Source organism: Canis lupus, chromosome 1 (genome assembly GCF_048164855.1).
Source record: "Canis lupus baileyi chromosome 1, mCanLup2.hap1, whole genome shotgun sequence".
NCBI lineage: Eukaryota > Metazoa > Chordata > Mammalia > Carnivora > Canidae > Canis > Canis lupus.
The window spans coordinates 56856044-56877604 of record NC_132838.1 but is presented as its reverse complement, the minus strand read 5'-3'; the positions used below and the strand labels follow the sequence as shown (position 1 = coordinate 56877604).

At 49.5% G+C, this 21561-nt stretch overlaps 1 protein-coding gene across 3 annotated transcripts in view; it reads right to left on the bottom strand.

Moving 5' to 3' along the window:
* Positions 1-261: 261 nt before the first annotated feature.
* Positions 262-21561, bottom strand: part of SMOC2 (SPARC related modular calcium binding 2) — a 158615-nt gene continuing 137315 nt past the window's right edge. For 2 of the 3 annotated variants that reach the window (XM_072831189.1, XM_072831197.1), the window contains exons 10-13: positions 10725-10824; positions 8439-8713; positions 4218-4255; positions 262-1754 (exon numbers count right to left, since the gene is read on the bottom strand). In XM_072831189.1, coding sequence (XP_072687290.1) covers positions 1737-1754; positions 4218-4255; positions 8439-8713; positions 10725-10824 — 431 coding nt within the window. In that variant the 3' untranslated portion in view covers positions 262-1736. The remainder of the gene's footprint in view (positions 1755-4217; positions 4256-8438; positions 8714-10724; positions 10825-21561) is intronic. The other variant, XM_072831208.1, reaches the window with a different exon arrangement.

The following is a 21561-nucleotide window of genomic DNA, read 5'->3' as shown; positions in this document are numbered from 1 at the left end:
TGCCAGGCCCCGAGCAGGGCACAGTCCCACTTGCACGATCTTCACCCGGAGGTGCATTCCGCCAACCTCCCTGTTTTATGGAGCAGGAAACTAAAGCACAAAAATTTTAAGTAACTTGTCCAAACTCACAGCGCTGGAGGGGCAGAGCCAGGATTCATTCACTGCAGCCCAGAACTGCTGCCTTTGCCTCCTCGACCGAGACAGCGTTAGGATTCAGCAATTAGAGATGGCTGTTTGCCGGAAAGAAAACAGTAAGCAGGGTTTTTGATAGCATATTTTATTTGAATCTAAGAAAAAAAATGATTAAATTCGAAGTTCAGAAATATAAAGGGTTATCCAATAAATTTAGGATCTTAACTGTTTCTTAAACAATGATGACACACACTTAAGCTGGTTCTGTGGCTCCCAAGTTTCGGGTTTTACTTCCGTACAGTTTAAATAAGTAAGAAGCCTCATAAAATATCTTCATGCAGACGCACAGAGATCATTTTACATGACGTGTGTTGGGGGATTTGGGGCCGTGAAGATTGTTTTTCCAACCAAAAGTTGGAGCTGAAATAGCATCGCAACTTGGCCCACACAGCCCTCGGACCGTCCTCCAAATGGCTCCATCGAGCCAGGGGACGCTTGCTGGGGGCCGCTGGTTGTAGCTGCGGGCTGGTCCTGCTGCTCACGCTGTGGACATTCAGCTCCTGACCCTGCTCTCTCAAGTGCCACTCGGGTGAATTTCCTGAGGCCACCAGGAAAGAAGGAAGCTGGGGACCTGCAGGCACTTGTTCAGCATCTAGCACATGGCTGATTTGTGCTGGCTGAGCCTTCTCTAAGGAGCACACCCCAAATTTGTTCAGGTGGTGATTTAACGTTGCAATAGGCCCCAGAGTGGCCCAGGGTGGGATGGCTAGTGGACACGTGTAAGAGAAGACGCAGGGCAGACAAGCGCTGGCGGGGTCACGCTCTGACTAAATCTACTTCTCTGAACGATGGGCCTGTTTACGCTGCTTCTGGACAGCAGGGGCAATCCTCTAGTATTTACTGCGTGATTAATCCAAGCCTCAGGCAAAGCTCAAACAGAAGCTTAAAAGGAAAAGCAGCACACCAAAGAGAGGTTGAAAAAATGGTCTTTTCTACCAGGGCGCTACCTGGAATGATCAGATTGCTTTAGTGGTTGCGTGACTCATCGCATGAACGGGATCTCTGCACAGCAAAACTAAACAAACTAACACAAAATTCCAAGAAGCAAACAAACCCATGCACTTGTTAGCTGTATGATGAGGACAGCAGCAGGTTGCAAACTTCTAGGGAAGCTTCCGGCGTAGATTCAAAAATGCTGTGGGCACAGCCGATCTCAAAGGAAGCGAACGTGGCTTGACTAGGAGTGAGTGCCCGGGGCGGGGAGGAAGGCACAGGGCGGGGACCGCGTGCCTGAGGCTAAGATTTCTACTATGTCAACATGTGTAGGATAAAGAAATTAAGCTCAAAGCCATTCAAAATACATCTCCACCAAGTACAGATTTCCAAGGTCAAAAGAGGACACATACATTGTATGTGATTAGTTTTCTGAAACCAGCCCTTCCATTTCACAGATTAAAGCAGTCTGTTTAAATATCTCATTTCTACAAAGTGAATTTACATTTAAAGTACAAAGTGCAAATACTATGTGTTTGTTTTTGTTTTTAATTGCTTTTTGGTGAGGGAGTCTCCCACATGTCTAGGAACCGCCTGGGATGTGTGAGCCACTATCCTTGCTTCCTTGGCTGAAAAAAAGAAACGGAGACATCATTAGGAAAAGCATCATTGGACATCCCTCCTCATCTGTGAAGACTAAGGCTTGCCTTCTAGGGATGACATAGTCGACCTGTTGATACAGGGCAAAACCAATATATTTCTTTTTAATGCAAAAAGAAAGAGTGCTGGTTTGATATTTTTGGGCGTAAGGATCAATAAAAATACAATGCAAACATTAAATTCCAAACACTTCCCTCCCTCTCAGTGATTAGGAATATCAGAAAGACCTACTGGCTGAGAAACTTAACATTTGCTTTAAATATCTCGATTCAGTACATTAAATGTTCCATGCAGTCTCTTGTCACCTTGGATGTTATACAAGATAATTTTAATAATCTAACTTATGCTTCAAGTTTAATAAAGGCATCATTGATTTTTAATTTTTCTTCTCATCCTTTCCATTTATAAGTTTATCTCCCCAGGAAGAAATGCAACTTGAAAAGTTTATTTGCTAATTACAGGAATTCTGCACCCTGGCTGCCAGTTGAAAGCAATTTGGGATGAAAAGGAAAAGCAATCTACCATCTTCTAGATCTAATTTTCCAAGGGTACCAATTGATCAAGGGTACCGATATGAATTGATCCATGTATCTGCTTCATCATTTAAAATAATTAAACTTAAATACTTAGAAGGCTTCTGGGCTGGTTTTCCTCCTCACGATAAAAATACTAGTAGGTAGTTGGAAGAGAAAGGAGCGTATCTCCTGCTTGGAGCTAATGGGAAGTTCTGTTTTGATTTGTTGTGGTTAAAGATAAGCCATCAGCGGATTCCTCGGTTCTGGAAGCGTGTCAGAACTGTTGCAGGAGGGGCGCCTGGGTGGCTCAGTGGTTGAGCGTCTGCCTTTGGCTCAGGTCATGATCCCTGGTCCTGGGATCGGGTCTTGCATCAGGGAGCCTGCTTGGTGGGGAGCCTGGTTCTCTATCCCCCTCTGCTGCTCCCCTGCTCCTGTGCTCTCTGTCTCTCACTTCTATCAAATAAATACATAAAATCTTAAAAAAAAAAAAAAAAAAAAAAAACCTGTTGGAGGAGACGGGGCTGACATCCTAGCCCACATCCACATCGATGTGGGGGCATGGAGGCCCACCAGGGACGTGAGATATTCAGAAAGCTCCACTCGCTGTCTGATCCAGTACTGGCTCCGGTATCATCCCAACTCCCCTTTATCCAACATTTCCTGTCTGGTTATTCACATAGTGAAAGATTTTGGTGCTCGGTCCTATTGTTTATTCTTCAAAGAAACATCTATGGCCTTCAGTCATTTTATCATGTGCAAGCCACAGCTGGCCTTGGCCGGGGACTTAATCCAAGGGTCACAGTTTACATCAATGGCTGGGAAGTCAGTCCCTATTCGAACACCATAAAAAGAGCTGGAGAAGCTGCTCTGGCTCCGTTTTCTGGGAAAGAGCCGAAGAGGGAGGCTCGCATCTTGAGCAGAGTTTACTCGCGGTCGAGAGCAGTGCATGTGTGGCAGTTGTCACTACTGCAGGCACCTGACCTGCGCTAACGGCTTTCAGGCCAGCCCTGTTCTAAAGCATAAGTGATTTGTGGTAGGACTTAAGAAGCTAAAACCCTAAACACTCGCTAAACAAAGAAAACCATATCACATGGCTTTCCTAATGAAATGGTTTCAAGTTACATTGAAGGTGTGCACTGGAGGTCTCCACTTAAAACCCACAACAAATGCAGGGCTTGCCTTAGGAAATGTCAACCGACATCAAACAGGGAAGACCAAATAAATTACAAATTGGCGAGTGGTCATAAGGAGGGAGGATTTTGCCTTGGCTTTGAGGGAGGGAGAAATGCATCCACACCTGTTGATCCTCTGGAAAATATTCTAGACTTTGGACAGGTGTGCATGGGGTGCTGGGGAAAGCCAGCACAATTATCTGCTTTAATTGCACCTGCAGAGACACAGGAGTCAGAAACACAGAAATATGTTTGTAAACACACACAGGCGGGGAAACTGAAAATCCCTTTTGGAGCAGAAGATAGTCTCATTAAGATCCCCAGATGAAAAGAGAACATTCACCTGAATGCCCAGAGGGTCTCCTGTCCCTGCAATCTCCTTAACAGATGGTAAGAAATAAATTGCAAGACCCTGGATAATTGTTTGTAAAAAAAAAAAAAAAAAAAAAAAAAAATTCCACAAAACAACCAGTTTTGAATTTTTTCTAAAAATATCAAAAACGATTGAAATTTCAAAAAGAAAAAAAAGACAAAATCTTTAAGTTGATGACTTCACAAGTTGATGATTTTGATAGAATTTTGAGGCTATTTTTAGCCTCATGGGGGTATCTGTATGTTATGTTGCCTCTCCTGGATGGTTTCCTTTTTGGGAAGGCACTTTCCAAATCTACAGGACCCTAAGCTGTCAATGCCTATGATTAAACCGGTAAATCATTAATGCTAAAATACAGACGATAATACTCACCTGTCTATTAGAGGCGCTTTCAGCATTAGCTCTAGGGGCTAAGGGGGGAAAGAAAAAAGACATTATTAAAAACCAAATACTCTTTAACTCATGAAAGTTTCAATATAATTTTTCAGGAAAAGATCAAAATCACTCTAAGAAAGTGATTTACAAGAGAAAACTTGCAAACTTATTTATAAGAGAAAATGGGAATAGAGAGAAAGCACAGGTTATCTGTGGTGGCTTATAAATTCATGATGTACACACTTCCTCAAATTACAGATGCTCTAGTCCAAACATAGAAAAATGTTTCTAAACATTTTTTACCAAAGCTTGCAAAGCACAGTGGACTCACCCGAGACCTTTCCGACCCTGTGAAACTCTCCCAGGGGGTGCGAGGGCCTAGGCAGTGTGGAACACCAGATCTTTGACATCTCCTGGGTGTTTCATATTTAAATCATGAGAAACTAACATGTCCAGCTCAAAATAAGTTTTCTAAATCCTTGAGGGAAATGGAAGGTGGAGGGAGATGACTGAGATGCATAGTGGTTGCCCTGTGGCCTCACGGTAGGAGGCTCAGACCCGGCCCCACGGTCACCTCCCACGTCCCTCGGGCACTCCTGGGGTCCAGCTCCTTAGCACCTGCCTTCCTCCCTGGCTCCTAGGATGACCGTCCACCTTCCCAGCTTCCCTCCTTCCTCCCCTCTGGCTCCTCCCACCCTCCCGGCCCACTGAGAGGGCCACCCCAGCAAGGAGCCACAGGCAGCAACACCACAGATAGAAATACGAGACCACCAGAGAGAAGAGGACTGTTTCATAGCCACCTGCCTGGTGTGGCGTTCAGGGACAGTCAGGAGTGTTCACATCATAGGTACAACTGCTACTGACTGCTCCGGGCGACCCAGGAGAGGACAATCTGTCCGTCAGGCAGTGTGCCTGGAAGGGACCCCGCTAGCATGGCAATTTGTTTGAAAGAGATAATTTGGTCAAAAATGAGTATTTCTTAATTGGCGAGTTTCTGTGTAACGGTCATTTTGGAGAATAACGGGGGAATGACACAATGTTCTGTGAATGTTTTTTTTTCTGAGTTATTTAGAAACATTTCCTTTCTTGGTTTTAGCATTTCTCAATAGTTCAGTTAATTCATTTTCTTTTCTACTTTTTTTTTTTTTTTTGCAATAGTGAAAATTTAGATCAAACCTTCCAATAACACATCCTTGGTTATATTCCAATACTTTACAGGCAAAATCTTGTGTAATATCGTAAAATAAGTGTGATTAGAAAGTACATGTATGTAGACCCCATCTTGTAGTGAAACGTCTTAGTACATGCACGCAGGTGGGTATCCACACAGAAATATTTCAGGGAAGGGTACAGGCTCGGGTCTGATTATGACGGAGAAAAATGGCATTCTATCTGGTTTTTATTTAATTTCTGAGTTTTCTTTTGTGTGTGTGTTTTCTTTTTAAGAATAAAACATACATTGCTAAGTGGTGAGTAAAGATGAAGGCAACAAGAGACACTGGTAACAGTTTGCATATTTAGAGAGTCCAAACTAACCCTCGCCTGAATATTTTTTTTTTTTTTTTTTTTTTACTTTTCAAAAGCAATTTCAAGGTACACAAGGCAGGAGCAAGGAATGAATTGGAAATGAAAATAATAGTAGGAAAGAAGTTAAATTCCTCCAGGGAAATAAGAGTTGCTAAAGCAACTAATTATGAATCCAAATCCCCGATGCTCATTTTTGACCAAATTGCCACGTTTACCAAATTTTTGCTGGTTTTCTTTTTTTTTTTTTTTTTTTTTTTTGTTGGAGGAGGTTCATCAGCCATCTCCTTGGTTGTTAACATGCTAACATGACTGTAAACTTCAGATACATCCGCCTGCACAGAGCTACCCAGGAATTAAGCCCAGCCCTGCAGCAGTTGGGGTTTCTGGTGAAGGGTGATGGTGTCAAGGGAGCCCATCATCGTTGCTGTGGCACTCACGCCCCTCCTCTGGGCACAGGTGGGGTGCGCTCCCGCCCTGTCCCTGCGTGAGTCCGGTGCATGCAGACGCCCAGATCGCGCTCAGGATGCTGCACCGCCTAGAGCATCAGCCCCCCTGGGAACAGGTGGGTCCCTCGGCCCCTGGCGCCCCCACCCTCCTGGTGAACGCACGCTTCCCAGACGGAGCTTGTGCTCCGCATTGCCCCACATCAGGGGCAGAGCCAGCCTCCGGCCTGAGCCGCATGGTAACGGCCTGCAGCCCGCGGGGACCCGTGGGGACCCTCCAGGACCCCTGGGGCGGGGGAGATGCACTTGGGGGCCGCTGGCCACTCAGCACGGCCGTGCAGGGGTGGGGGGCAGCCTGGACGCCTGCAGCAGCGCACTGTTCCCTGCGGGGCCAGAGCCCACACAATCTCCACATCCCAGGTCCACTCCACCTCGGCGACCCGGGAAGGCGCTGAGTCCCCCCCGCCAAGGTCAGGATCTGTATTCCCCCCATTGTCCATGACACCTCCTGGGTAACTGAGGAGGTCACCCTGCCAGGAAGGGGCCTGTACTGTCCCGCCTGAACTCAGTCACTGGGGAGCCTCTTGGATGCTTTGCCAGCAGGGGACTTGCTGACCAGATGAGCTGGTCCCCAGAGACAGCAAACAACTCACCTGGGATCACACTTCCAGTTCTAAAGAAGCCCATCCAGAGCCCCTGTGCGGCTCTCACTCTCTGGGCCATGAGCCCCCCACCCTCATCACCCAGGGTGGGTACCAGACAACCAGCACCCCACTCTCATCACTGCCAGGGCAGGTACTAGACAACCAGCACCTCGCCCTCATCACCTCAGAGCAGGTACCAGACAATCAGTCCCCCACCCCCATCACCCCAAGGCAGGTAGACAAACAGCCCCCCTCCAGCAGTGTGAATTTGCCCAGTTGAGGCTCTTCTCTGGGCCGTCACACAGCTACAGTGCCTGTCAGGCTGCCACTTTCCCCGGCCGAGCAGGGTTTACCCGCTGGCTTCTTAGACGCCCGAGGGCCTGAGGTAGGACAGCATCCCCAGGGCTGGCCAGGGCACCCACTGGGTCTCCCCCAACATCCTGATGGCTGCACCCAGACATCCCTCCCACAGAGACCTCTGCTAGGCTCCTCAGCCCAAGCGCTGCGCTGCCTCCCTGGTCCAAGGGCCACACTTGGCACACAGTCACAGCCCCGGTGCGCCCTCCCCCTGCCTGCCAACTGTGAGACTCTGAGCCTGGCTCCATTCCCACCTGCACCCTGCAGGGTGAGCCAAGAGGGCAGCCCCGCGTCTTCGCCACTGGCCTCTGCTCCAGATTCTTCCAGGATGGCATGAGGTGCAAGCGTCACACACCCTGCACTCAAGGCTTCCAAACAAAGCCTAGTTTTTCTAAGACTAACTTCTCACAGAGACATTAGCAGGGACACAGATCCAGCCTGGACTCTGTGGAGCAGGATGGTGGCGAGTGACCATTGTGAAAAGAGCTGGGGACATAGGGACAAAGGAGAGACGGGAGCCACTGCTTCGGAAGCCGCCCCGAGGCCATCTGCACAGTCAAGTGCAGACCTGGGAGGGTCTCGCGGAGCACGAAGAACTCACTCCCTATCCTCTACCCTCAAGCCTGGTTTCTCCTTCAGAGGTGTTACCGACATCGGTAGTAGGAGAACAGAATCATGAAACACTGGTGACGCCTCTGCAAAGCCTCCCAGCACGTGCGCTGTGCCAATGGAGAAACCGAGTCCACCACGTGCATGCAGCCAGCGGGCTCCGGCTACTGTAGGTCTGTCTCCACGGCAGTCGGTGTGGTCGGCCGGGCCACCTTCACAGGACGTGCTCGGCGGGTGAAACAGCTAACAGGGTGTTTTCAACTATCGACGTAGCTGGTCTGGGTAACAGGAATTATGCAACTGCCGATGAGCTGGCCCGCACGTGTGGCTGGAGTCCACACACAGGGGCATAGAGTGACTCCCAGTGGTTTCCAGATTGGCATCAAACACATTTGGAACGTCGCCACCAAGGCCGGAGCCAGAGGGCGCGTCTTCACACAACGCTCAGCTTCGCCCCAGTTGACCAGCCTCTCCCTCTGACGGGCTACGGCTGGTCTGTTATTATTTCTACAGACAAACGCCCTACAGGTAAGAGGCCCCCTCAGACGGAAAGGACAAGCTACGCTTAAAGAAGCCAACGGAGCAGGTGTCAAGACCTGACGCATCACAAAGCACAAAACAACGAGAAAGGCTCTTACTAGGGTGCTTCTTTGCGTTTGCTTTACCTTCTTCTTTCGTCACCCCGAGGCAGCCCATCAGCTCTTGCACGGAGATGGATTTGTCGTTATTCACGTCACAGTATTCGACAAACTTCTTCACGCACTTTTTGGGCTTTGATTTTTTCCGAAGGAATCTCTTGAAGGGCTTAATCTCCTTTTTGCCAATGTCCCCGCTGGAGTTCTTATCGAGTAGCTTGAAGTACCAGTGGACCACCCTCTCCTCGAGGGTGTGGCTGGGGTCGGGTTCTGAGAGCCTGCAAGAGCACACAGGTCATCAGGCGCGGCCGGCCTCCCCCCGGGCCTCGCCCGTCTACGGAGGGCGCGCCGTGCACCCCGACTCTCCTAGAAGGGGTGCCCCGCTCATCACGCCTACAGCGTGGGTGCCCAAGCCTGTGCGTTTCGCCATTCCGCAGAGCAATTTTTAAACATAATTTAGAGAAGGGAATTTAGCAAGAATACTTCACGCTGGTTTCAGAACTGCGGATGACACCATGAGTTTATGCGTGCATATGACACACTCGGTGTTGGCCAAGTCTTTAAGGACGGAAGCCCCCTTGTCCCAGGTTCTGGGCTCCAAGGAGCAGGCAGGTCACCTTGGGGCCCCAAGAGTCTCAACTCCTATAAGTGGGATTCACCAACAATCCCATTTTATACCACAGGGTAATGAAAGATGCAAGTAAAGATACACTTAAAGAGGTAACTAGACCTCTTCCCTTGGATTAAAACAAAGTTTGATATTTTAAGATACAAATCACTAAAAACTCTCCCAGAAGATCTGGCTTTGTGCCACACCTGTGAAAATGTCCCAGATGTCAGAGCGTGCCTTCTCCCTAAGGGGAAGAGGACAAATACAGGGCGCGAGCCCCTACAGGCCCTTTTGCTCCACTGGCTGCCACTGTCTAGACTCTACCGGCTTGGAGGAGCCCATGTTCCTGGGTGTGAAGGAAGTAACTTAGGAAAAATGCTCATGGGTATCAGGGCATTGGGATACTACTGAGTATTTCCAGACTTTCAGGGGAGCTCTTCACACACCAGTTCATTTACTGCCTTCAATTCTACTTTTTCAGCTTAGAGCACTCTTTCCAAGAATGTGTCAACTTGAAATATAGGTCTTTTTTTTCTTTTTTTGCTTTCTTAAGCTTAATTTACTGCCCGATTATAACATTTTCTATTAGCATTGCCTTTCTTTTTCATTTGTTGAATCTTACTCCTAAGGAAAGAGACAGAGAGGGGAGCCCATCAGCTGAGGAGACCAGAAAGCTTTAGATCATCCAGAAGAGGCGAGATTATCAGGGCTTTGCAGGCAGGAGTGGGGAGCAAGGCCAGTGCTCAAGGAGATAAACACAGAAAGATTCTCCTCCCTCTGAGAAGGAAGAGATAAATTGCTGTGAATTCTCAGGAGGGTCCAGTCCTGTGAAGTCAGGTCCAGGCAGTGCTGGGAGCTCCCTCACATCTGCAGGTAGCTACAGAAGAGCTTTGGGGAACCATAGGGGCTCACCCCGAAGCCCAAGCCCACGCATGCAGAACACCTGCCATGTGTCCAAGGGGATCGCGTCCAGAGTCTCAGGGTCCCCCTTTGAGCAGTGTCAGCGTAAATAATGCCACTGTACACTTGGGTCTTAAGTTGGTAAGCCTTATGTTATGTGGGTTTTTCTATAGTAAATACATAGGGTATTGAAAACTTGAAATCCAACATTTTAATTCCAAGTATTAAAATTTACTTGATAGGAACACCTGGCTGGATTGGTGGATGAAGGTCTGCCTTTGGCTCAGGTCCTAATCCTGGGGTCCTGGGATTGAGTCCCACATCGGGCTCTCTACAGGGAGCCTGCTTCTCCCTCTGCCTGTGTCTCTGCCTCTTTCTGTGTCTCTCATGAATAAGTAAATAAAATCTTTTTTAAAAATAAAGTCTACTCAATAGCTCTGAAATGCAAACCCAAGGCTCAAAGCCATCAGAACCAAAGGCCCTGCCTCCTGCCTCCTGCCTCCCGCCCACCCGCCTGCCACCACCTGGTGAGATGGCTGGGATCACTGGTTCTGGCTCTGCCCACTGTGACACGGCCCTCAGCGGCTTAATTGCATCACAGGGAAAACCCGCTAAACAAATCACCCCCAGACACATGGAGCAACTTGAAATTTTGGGAGAGGGCTCCTGCAGTGCTGAGAAGCTGACCTGCCCTGGAGACCTATCGGCTACACCGGCTTCCAGCTCTCAGGTTACTGGGGCTTATTCTCAGATCCTTGCTCCACGTTGATGTAACGTACCTGCCAGAGGAAGAGGGGTCGGAGACTGCGTGCACCATGTCGGTAGAGAGCGCGTCCAAGATGCTTGTCAGAAATTCATTCTTTTTGGCACCAGGACAACCTAAAGAAATAATGCACATACAATTTTTTTCATATTTCACAAAACCCACAGAGTAAAAGAGCTCTTTCTCTGTCATGGAAAGACAAGTTTAATATTTGGAAATTAGAATGCTGGGGTACCTTAATATTAATGAGCTCAGGTGAATGGTCATTAGCACACTGCAATACATATATTGATTTTGGATCACAATTTTTTTAAAGGATTTATTTATTTATTTATTTATTTATTTATTTATTTATTTGAGAGAGAGCATATGTGCATGTGCAGGCATGTGAGGGAGGGAGGGGCAAGTGGAGGGGGAGACAATCCTCAGACACACTCCCTACTGAGCACAGAGTCCAACCTCAATCTCACAACCTATGAGACCATGACCTAAGTCAAAATCAAGAGTTGGACACTTGGCCAATGGAGTCACCCGGGCGCCCCTTTTGGATCATGATTCTTGTAAATGACAGTATCTAACTTAGTAACTAAGTCACTACACGGGAAGAAGAGATTTGCAGCACTGATATCCGCGCAGCGATCTCCGGTTGGTGCTGCCACTGGTCGACCTTGCGTATGAAGTCCTGGCGCTCAGAAGCATCGGGAGGTGCCCTGAGGTCGCTCTGCTGGAGCAAGACGAGGCTGAGTCCAGAGACCACATGGGCTCAAGACTGACTGCGCTTATGGGGAACTCACCTTCTTACAACATCCTTTCCTGCAAGACACCCCCCGGCCAGCAGCCCCAGTTCCCACACACTCACACGGCTGGGAACGCCCTGGACTCCCCACACTATTCTCCATCCTGTTCCAGGATGACGAGGACAAGAAGGGGAGCAGCAGGGGCCTGTTTTCCAGACGCTGGGCATGGGTAGGGCGGAGGTGCTGTCAGGGCAGGCTGGCCATCCAGACAACGACATGCTATGCCGTCACACGCGCTCCGGTTTTCATAAATTTCCCCCTTGACAATTGAGTTTCTGGTATAATTGTGCAAGTACTTGCTAGTTGCTGATAGCAGGAGTCCATTCACGCCGGTCTCTACCGCATTACGTACACATATCAGAGAACAGAAGTGAGTCCCCATCGAGGAGAGGAAGATAACAGTGAGGCAACTGAAAGGGTAGGTTCTACTCTGGAGGGAAAATGCACACCATTGGGAGAATGTTCCTTTTGAATAAAAATAATGGTCTACTTAGCTATTCTCTCTGGGAGGTTGCAGGTGTGTCGCACATGATCTGGAACCCGGGAGAACCTCCTGCATCTGGCCAGAGGACCGCGGCCTCAGCGGAGGCTCTCAAGGGCAGCGAAGCTGTGAGTGATAGGACTGGTGGCTGCTAGACTGAATAGGACAACAGGCCGACCTGGCTCCCTGCCCCGGAGGGGTGGTCGGGAGCCCTGCTGCCCAGTAGAACCATCCAGCTCAGACAGGCACCAACGTGCAGGAGCGTCCTTGGGGTGGGGGGGGGGCGGGGAACAACCAACCGGCCCCAATGCCCCGGGTGCCTGCAGACCCCGATCCCTGGGATCCCCACCACTCATGAGCCTCAACACATCCGGGGAGGCACGTGTGAAGGTGAGGAAGACCGCGAGGTCTGGGAAGGCCTAGCATGTGGCTGACCTCAGCACAGAGCGGCTTTAAGAAAGGACGGTGCTTGTGTTGTGTGTGGAGGGCATGACCTCAGAGGGGACACAGCCAGCTGGTGTTTCTGCTGCTACCGTAATCACACACCCCCACACGGAGTAAAGCCGCACGCAGTTTCTAGTCAGAAATGACACCTATACTTTGGGAAACCAAGACTGCGGGCATGAGAAAGATTTAGGATTCTTTCATGCAAAAAAGAGTTAAAGCAAATGCTTACTTTACTTCTAAAACAAGAAATACTACATCAGTCCCGCTAAAGCCCTTTCTTGCTGTTACGTAACACAGACTGAATGGCATCCGTCTTCCTGCATGGGTATGGGCTCTACTTTGTAGTTCAGAGGTACTTTGGTCCAAAAAAGAACACTTTTCATTTTTATTTGCAAAGACATTGAACTTCGTTTTAAACAAAGAAAATAAAAACTGAGTTGTTCTCAGAAAGACAAAGCTGCCACACCTGCAAAGCTTCCTGGAGGCGAGCTCAGTCCCGCACTCCGAGGCCCAAGCGCCGGCTACACTTAGCAGGGTCTGCACACACCAGTCCGCCTGCGGGGGGCACGCTCAGGCCACACGTGGCACTCACCCCACGGATATTCGCTGAGACCCTAACAAACGTGCTGGGTCCATGGTAGCCATCGCAGCAGATGGAGTGGGCGTCCTGAGTCTGGCAGGACCTGGTAGGACCAGGCTCCTAACCTCCCTGGACTTGGGAGGCCGGGGAGTAAGCATGCGGGAATGGGGGTGCCGTGTCCCAATTATGGAGCAGGGGGTCCGCCGCCACGAGGGCTCGGCGAACACAGTCCCATGGTCCCTGAGAGTCCGTCGGCCTAGGGGCAGGGGAGGGGAGGCAGCGGGGGGAAGGGGCCCGGCCTCCACTTACTGTCCCCGTCCAGGCACCGTCGCCTTGTTCAGTGGCTACTTTTGAGAGGACACCCCTCTTGGAGCGGAGAGTCCTTGTCCTGGTCACCCTGGAATGCTGTTTGTCACTGCATGACATGGATCGATTGTAGCTCAAAGCCATTTCTCAGGAAAGAAGGCAAATGAAAATGTAAAACAAGACGAAATCAGAAGGAAAAAATTCAGAGCTCTTTGAGCAAATTCTCATTGCACGTAAAGTGACAGAAGCGCGAAATGGAAATGTGAAACGGACCAGGTCCTGCAGATGTACAAAAGCAGCGACAGGCCCGAGGCAGAGGGAGCGCGTCCCCAGGGTGCAGGGGGTGGGGTCCTCCTACGGGGAAGCAGGGACACAGGCTCCGTCTCTGTGCTGAGGGCCACTGGTCAGAGCCACACAGGCGGGGGCCGCGGTGGTGGTGAGGGCTTCTGGGGCCCGCAGACCCATGTGCACTCGGCCTCTGGGGCCTGGGGGGCCACATGCCAACAGGATGACCCCCAACAATGGATCCGGGGGCCCTGGCTCCGTGCTCACCTCCTTCTCCCCCTGCACAGCAGGCCCCAGGACAGCTCCACGGCCGCCCTGAAGCTGTTGCTGCTAAAACCACAGCCCGCAAGGCTCGACGATGGCGACACCGTCACTGTTTATGTCAGGACAGCTGTTGGCCGAGTGTGAAGCTGGCCCGGAGGCACAGTGCAGGGTGGCCCCACGAGGCGCGCAGGCGTGGTGTCCACGGGCAGACGGCTCGCAGCCACTTAGAGACGCGCTTGTAGGGAAAGAGGAAACCACACTGCCCTTCTCAAAGCTGCAAGCAGTCACTACACTAATTTATTTACAAATCTGTGGCGAAACAGAGCATGTGGCTTAGCCTGAAGATGCTCTGTTGATCCCATTTATCTGCAGAATCCAACTAAAATCGTTGGCACCCAATTGGGTTTCCGTGAAAACACTTGAGCGCTAATCCTGGTTTGGGACCGCAGTGCGTACGCTTCACTGTCCAGTGGCCACTGTCGTTGCTCTACAGCCGCTCACTCAGGCCGCGGACACGCTCAGTCAGCCGCCCGCGTGCACCCACCGCCTGGCTCTCAGGGGCGCCTGGTTAAGGTTGGCACACATTAAAGATCACTTGATTTGCTGCCTTTCAAAATGAGTGAGTTCCTCACTTCCTGTGAAATGTCCTTATTTTCAAAAACAGAAGCTTTTTGTCTGGAAATTACCATTTCTTCTCTTCCATTTCTCTTTCAAACAGAAATCGATGCATCTGCAGGACTTCTGCCCCAATCACATCCTAACACTGCTCTCTGAATCAACGCTAGTGGGAGTCCCTTCCTTGCTGGCACCTGCCACACCCGGATGGCCGCCGAGTGGGTAATGATGGCTGCTTCCCCAGACCTCCATCAAGAGGAAAGCATTATGTGGAGAAAACCCATATTTTCGGACCCATGTCAGCCAACACTGACCCATGGGTGTGGTCTGAGCCCTGCCCAACAGGTGATCACGTGGGTTCCTGGGTCAGCAAAGTGGGAAGGGCACCAGGCCTATCCACCGGGTCCTTCTTTCAGAGTAGGTGGCCTTGTGGGGTAACTGACTCACCCGCTCTCAGGCATCTACAGCAAATGCCTTCAAGTTTGAGCTGCCGGTTGTACGTTTGTTATTTCACATGTATAGGGCACAGACATAGGCAATCGTTTACAACAACAAGAAATAAAATCTCTTTGATATTCATTGCTTGAAACACAAAATCTGGCACAGAGAAGAAGGAAATGTGTAGAGCACCCAACCCACACTGCTGGTGAAGCAAGAGCATCGGAGACACGGAGAGAAGCACAGAGCGGAGAGGCTCTGGAGTCACGGCACTGCCGCCAAGTATGAATACTACGCCATTCCCACACACACCGGCCCTCCCCAGGGGCGGACGGAGCCAGAGCGTCTGCAACGGAGCAGAGGGCTGGAGAGCTCAGTAGGAGGGGAGCAGGACCCCAGTCTGCGGGGTGCTGGGGTGCTGAGTTTTCCCACAGGGAGAAACTCGGGGGGATTTGCAGGTAACACAGTCTGACTTATGGTCTCAGAGTGACCCATGGTCACCATGGTCCAGGGACAAGGTTACTGAGAGGGACGCCAGTGTGGACCGCCAAGGCCTCCAGGGATGACCTCAGAGGGAATCAAGGAGGACACAGCACTCCGGGGTTGGGGGGGGGGTGTGGGCGGGGAATGTCCCAGCTGGGATTAACTCGGGCCTCAACACAGCAAGTATGTAGAGAATGTCCTTTGCAAGACACGGGCCTCTGTTCACTCCTCAAAGCCCACCCTTGCAGAGGGACTCAGGCCTCAGCCATGGAAGGAAGAGAGGGTCCAGCCTGGCACTGGGGTCTGAGCCCTGCTTTGCGATGACACAGGCAAGGGCCCCCTGCCTTCGAGAAGCACATCCTTATTAACGCTTTTGTGAGGCTCACAGATTTCAGAGTCCATACTGGAGACCATCAGTGAGGGTCCACTCTCAGAAAAAAGCCTTTAGGAAAAAAAAAAACAGGAAATTTTCCAATCTTAAAAACAAAATCTTGATTTTTGTGTCCTGACTCTAGGGTTTCCATCTTTTCTGTATTTACATATTTTATATATTTATTTTCATATTTCCACATTTTCAACATTTTTTCATTATTCGAAACAGAGAAGTTCACAGGCTTGTGTCCATGCTCTGATTAGGTAACAGTAACACACGTCAGGAATCATGGTTGCATGGAAGCCAGTGCCTGTGGGACTCTGCAGTTACTCCCGTGAAGAAGCGCAGGGAGACACCATCCTTGCCACCAAAGGGCTGGCATGTGGAGGCCCTGGGTGTCCCTTGGCCTGTGACGTTCCAGAAATTCTTGCCCTTGATTTTAATTCTCTTTTGGTTAGGTCATCTGAGTCTACAAAGTGCACTAAGAATTTGGAATCGTTGATAAGTTCATTGTGAATATTTATCCTAAAGACAAGTGTTTATGTTTCCCGAGTCTTCCTACATTTCTTGAGGACAGCGCTATGTCATCACTCGCTCAGTAAGTAGCTATTAACCATATGTTCAGTGCAAAGGAGCTCATAAAACGAGGCATGGGCAAGCACACATGGAGGGTTCTTGATGGCCTGAGCAAGGAGACGCAAGTATTTCCACAGTCATTGCATATTCAGGGGATGGTCCTGCCGCCGGCTGTGGAACAAGAAGTGTCTGCGGACACATGTTGATGTTTCAATGGGGCATGATGTCCAGTAAATGTTTTTACAAAGCATTCGGATTATCATTATTGTCCTTTTGAGGCTTTCCTGATGCAAGGCACGCTATTTTCTCTCCCCAGCATCACTCAGGAGAACAAAACGACTGCTCTCAGTTGAATTTTCTCTTGAGCAAAAATTTGTTTATGTTGCCAAACTGACAACGTGTTTTAGGTGGAGTGTTTTTAAGACCACTAAGAATAACTAACCATCAAATGTTTACTCTCAGAGCATTGGAACCCCTGTGGACTTCAGGAAGCTGTTTGCACCCTCGTGTGCATGTGACCTGACATGGCGCCACGGCCTCCACTCCGCAGTTCCCTAAAACAGGAGGACAAAGCCTCAGGAGGAAACAGCACGTCTTTGTTCAAAGATAAGGCAACTGAGAAAGGGACGCTCGGAATCACCACGGAGTCAGCGCCCAGCCAGCGTGAAAGCCGACGACACACACCTGCTCACATGCACTCTGGAATCTGTGGCCAGGCCTGTGCGCGTCCACAGATCACTTTCATACCTTACCTTGTGCAAGAGCATCGCTTCCTGTTTTTGAATCTGATCTGTATTAATTCATTGCCACGCCCTCTGCCAATCGATCGCATACACAGGCTGCATTTGTGAGATTATTTCTGAAATATTTCTTGAGGCAACATTACCTGCCTATAGGAGCTAAGCCATGCTTGTGGCCAGAAATATAGTTGAGTTACAAAGGTCCTCAGGTCTACTAGTATGACTATAAACCTAGACGTAACAACAGTGGTTCCGAGCTTCCTCATGGCGCATGGCACCCTGACCGTGCACCTGTGACCCGTCCATCGTGATCAGACAAGATGCCCTCTGCGTGGAGACTGATGTGTCCTTCTGGTGCTACACAACCAGGGCCTGGAACAGGGTGACCCGGGGGTGGGGTGGGGCCGGGCCTTCTCTGCTCCCCGAGCAGGGCGCCATTCTGAGAGGCAGCTGTCCCCTGTCTGGCAGCCTGGCATCCTCCTGGTCCGAGGCTGGCAGGAAGAACAAGCAGCTCGCTCCAGCCCCGCGACAGGACCAAAGGTGCACCTAGTAGATGGTGGACCTGGACCTAGTAGATGGTCCAGGGACAAACAGACTCTGTCAGGTGTTCAGCCACATGCTCATCGCTGCTTTCTGTTTTTTTTTTTTTTTTTTTTTTTTAGCAGATGTCATTTAAGGAATGCTTTCCATTCAAATAGAGAAAACTTTCTTTCACACTGCCAGCATATTTCTTTTTACTTCCACTAGTTCGCTCTGCAATATTACCTCTTCCATAGCCATTGTGAGGAATTCCAGAAAGAACACAGGCTTGACAACAAGACAGACAGCCTATGTATTTTCAAACTGCAACCCCGTGCAAATCCATACTTTACCATCATAGAAAATAAGCTTTCAGTGTATGGTGTGCTCATAAGTTATATTTTATAGCACTGATGACCTTGATGGGGTTGCAAATGGGGTTATGTGTCACTAAACTCTTAATGTGACAAGCAAGCGTTGTCCTTGCAGCCTGTCATGCATGCTGACAGGTGACTCCTGCTGTCTCCTCATTGCTAATGAGCCTATGAGCAGGCCCCATGGAGTCGGCACCGTGATGGGCTCTGCGGCTGGGGCCCCAGGTCAGCATCCTCAGCATCCACAGACTCACTGGGCCTGGGAGCCTGCCCACTGTCTGGCTGGGTCAGACTCGGTCAGCAATGAGCACCCCCTGTGGAAGGAAGGGGACAGCAGGTCTTGCAGAAGCCGGGAGCCACCCGACAGCGACAGCAGCAGAACCGTGCTGACCCACCACAACCTGGAGGAAACAGGCCCAAGGGATATGCCAGGATGACCAATCACCCATCAGTGAGTCTCACCAAAACACAAACCAGAATCACCCAGGTTTTCAGTTCCCCAGATACAGGCGACAATGAGCCCCAAACACAGAAATGAAGTGAGGCCAGAAAGTTGAGGATGTGACAGGGCAAGTAAAGCCTTGTGCTGCTGCTCCAGGGGGACACGTTTCCCAGGAGCTGTGGCTGGCCCATTCGAGTTTGCAGGGACCCCCCCACCCAGGGATCCCATGGAGCAGGGGCCTGGCCACTCCGCCACCTCTGTGGTCTTACAATTAGGGGTGAGACGTTAAGACAAACATGGGGGATGAGAGGTAGAAGCGATACTCTGACCAGCTGAATCAGGAATCTGCCAGAATGTCTACCGATGACACCACAGACAATCTCCCAGTCCCCCTGCCGTCGGCGTCACAGTGTGATAGTGGCCCACATGCACGTGCCACCCATCCATGCCCTGAGCCTGCACTGATCAAACTCACCCACATGTCCTCAGCTGATGTCACAAGAGCCCTGAGGCCTGGGCAGTCTCCCTCGTTCCCTCTGAGCAGACCGGGCCTCAGAAGCAGTAGGCAGGGTGACATCCATCAGGCCAGGGCAGTGGAGGCCCCAAGCCCCTGCCCCAACTGCAGAGCCCATGGCTGTGACCACTATACCCTTCACACAGAATTCCTGTCTGTAACCTGTCCCTGTAACCCCCAAGTCTACACCTCAGAGCATCTGTACACAAACCCCTTAACCGAGGCCCTCCTCCTGGGACTCGCCCTCCCGTCATTTCTGAGTTGTGGGGTTTGCATCCAGAGATGAAGAAATGGATCAGACCCTCTGGGGCACATCTGATACGGTTGCTGAAGTTTTCACATATCAAAAGATTCCCTATATATGCATTCCTCAGTGTCCAAATGATTAGGTGACACAGCAAGTTCCCAAAGCCCGTTTCCCACAGAGAGCTGATGCACAAGGGAAAACTATCCAAAGAAGACAAATGACATCATCCTGACTTATGTTGTCCAAAGAGCAGTGGGAATTGGACTGGCCTGGTTGCTCATCAACACTCTCAGAATAAAGGAGAGAGAGTGAGCTCCTCGTGGTTTGGAGTGACCTCTGTTCCAAGGAGAAAGTGGAACTCAGTGGTCGGCTCCTCCAGGCTTTGCTCTGGGCCATTTCTTCCCATTTCCAGTGAAGATAAAATGGCCTCTCCTCAGGTGATAGAGGTCAGCGACTTGTCACTTGGGGTCAGGGTGTTAGGTGAGTGGACTAGAGTCAATGTCTAGCAAGAGGAACCCAGACCTTGCCTTTAGTGTTCTCATTTTCAAAAAAACCTTTGCGATGGCATGAATGAAGAAAGACACTGATGTGCTCCATATCAAACTTGGAAGTGCACAAAAATGAGGATGGTGGTAATGGGCCAGATAAGAGAATTTTCAAAATCAAGTTTCAAAACAATCATGGTGTCTGGACATTTAGCCGACACCAAAACGAAACATAACAAAGTTGAAGTCTTGCGGTTTGTGCAGGTGCAGGATGTACAATGTTTTACCCAACCGACGATAACGGATTTCAAATCCCTTGCCTTTTAAAATAAAAGGCAAACACCTACAGTCTTATCCACTAGCCAGCAGGGATGAGCCTTCACTTCAGCAAGGAATGAAGGACAAGGACAAGAAACGGGAGATCATCTCTATACTTGGTTTTTGGTTTTGTACTTTTAAAAACACTATTTCACAAATAAATTGTCAAAGCCAGAAGCCATTGACATCTGGCACATTTGCATCATGAAAAATCCATTCTACTGTATATGGCTACAAGTAGTTTTTAGAAATTGATCTGGTTAAGGGAGTACTGGCCATCGGGATGGAATATTAAGGTGAGATATTACTTCTTGAGGGCCTGAGCTAAGTCATTAACTATTAAACCAACTCAACCAACCATTAATCAACCAGGCACCACAAAGTCTCCTGTCATTTCAAGGATTTGGGTGAAGATGTTTTAAGATTCTGGAATGATTATTCTACTTCATATTTAGAAAGCATCCAGTCTGGAGACGCCAAGAAAGGAATGGGGTTCATTCATGATTGTCATGATTCACATTGATCTCTTAACACTGTGTTTGCGATCCAAAATCTATTTTGGTGGCGAGTTAGAGCGGCTCTGTTCTCCTGCTCTGCTGTCATCCTCTCCCACGCCCTAGCCATTATGAGCCTGGCTCAGGAGGCTATGGTCCCAGCACAGGATTTCTGGTAAAGGGCAGAATCTTTGAAGAAAGTCTACATATATGCTCCTCCCTTGGAACCACAATTAATTACTGCAACTAGAAATCCTATCTTCTTTAGAAAAAAAAACAAACAAACGTAATAGTATGACAGGATATGAAAACAGAAACCAGGAAACCATATCAATTTCTGTCTTCTTTGAATAAAAGCTCTTCCCAGACACATCCTTAGGTGTAGTAATTATGAGCCTATGTTTATACTTGTGCTTTGCTGCTCAAGGAGCTCACCCTCCTCCCCAAACATGGTGTATCTGCTGCTCTACTCTAGTTTTTCCCACTTTTTTAATAAAAATTTTATTTATTCATTCATGAGAGACAGAGAGGGGGGCGGGCAGAGACATAGGCAGAGGGAGAAGCAGGCTCCATGCAGGGAGTCAGACGCAGGGACTCGATCCTGAGACTCCAGGATCATGCCCTGGGCCGAAGGCGGGTGCCAAACCACTGAGCCACCCAGGGATCCTCTCTTTCCCACTTTTGATAAAGCAGCTTGAAGCTCCTTTTCTCTAGGAATGCTTACTGCCTACTTCCACTGACATTAACCCTCTTCTCCTCTAAATTCCTGTGTCAACAGCAGCCATCTACCCACTGGGACCAAGCTGGTGCCAAACACTTCATCAGGTGCTCCAGGGCTTTATGGGATGGTTTTGCTGGGACAGCTTTGTGTTGAGTTTAGAAAATAAAGGTATGTGTGTTTGGATTCTCTCTACCCTACGAATCTTTGACAAGGAGGAGCTATTGAAGGAAACAGCCTCAGGACATACACTCATGTCCCCGACATGCAGTGTATGCTGACACCTGACCAGTAGGACCCTGAACCATGAGGTTTCCATGCAGGCTAACCACAGGACTGGCTAGACACACAGCGCGT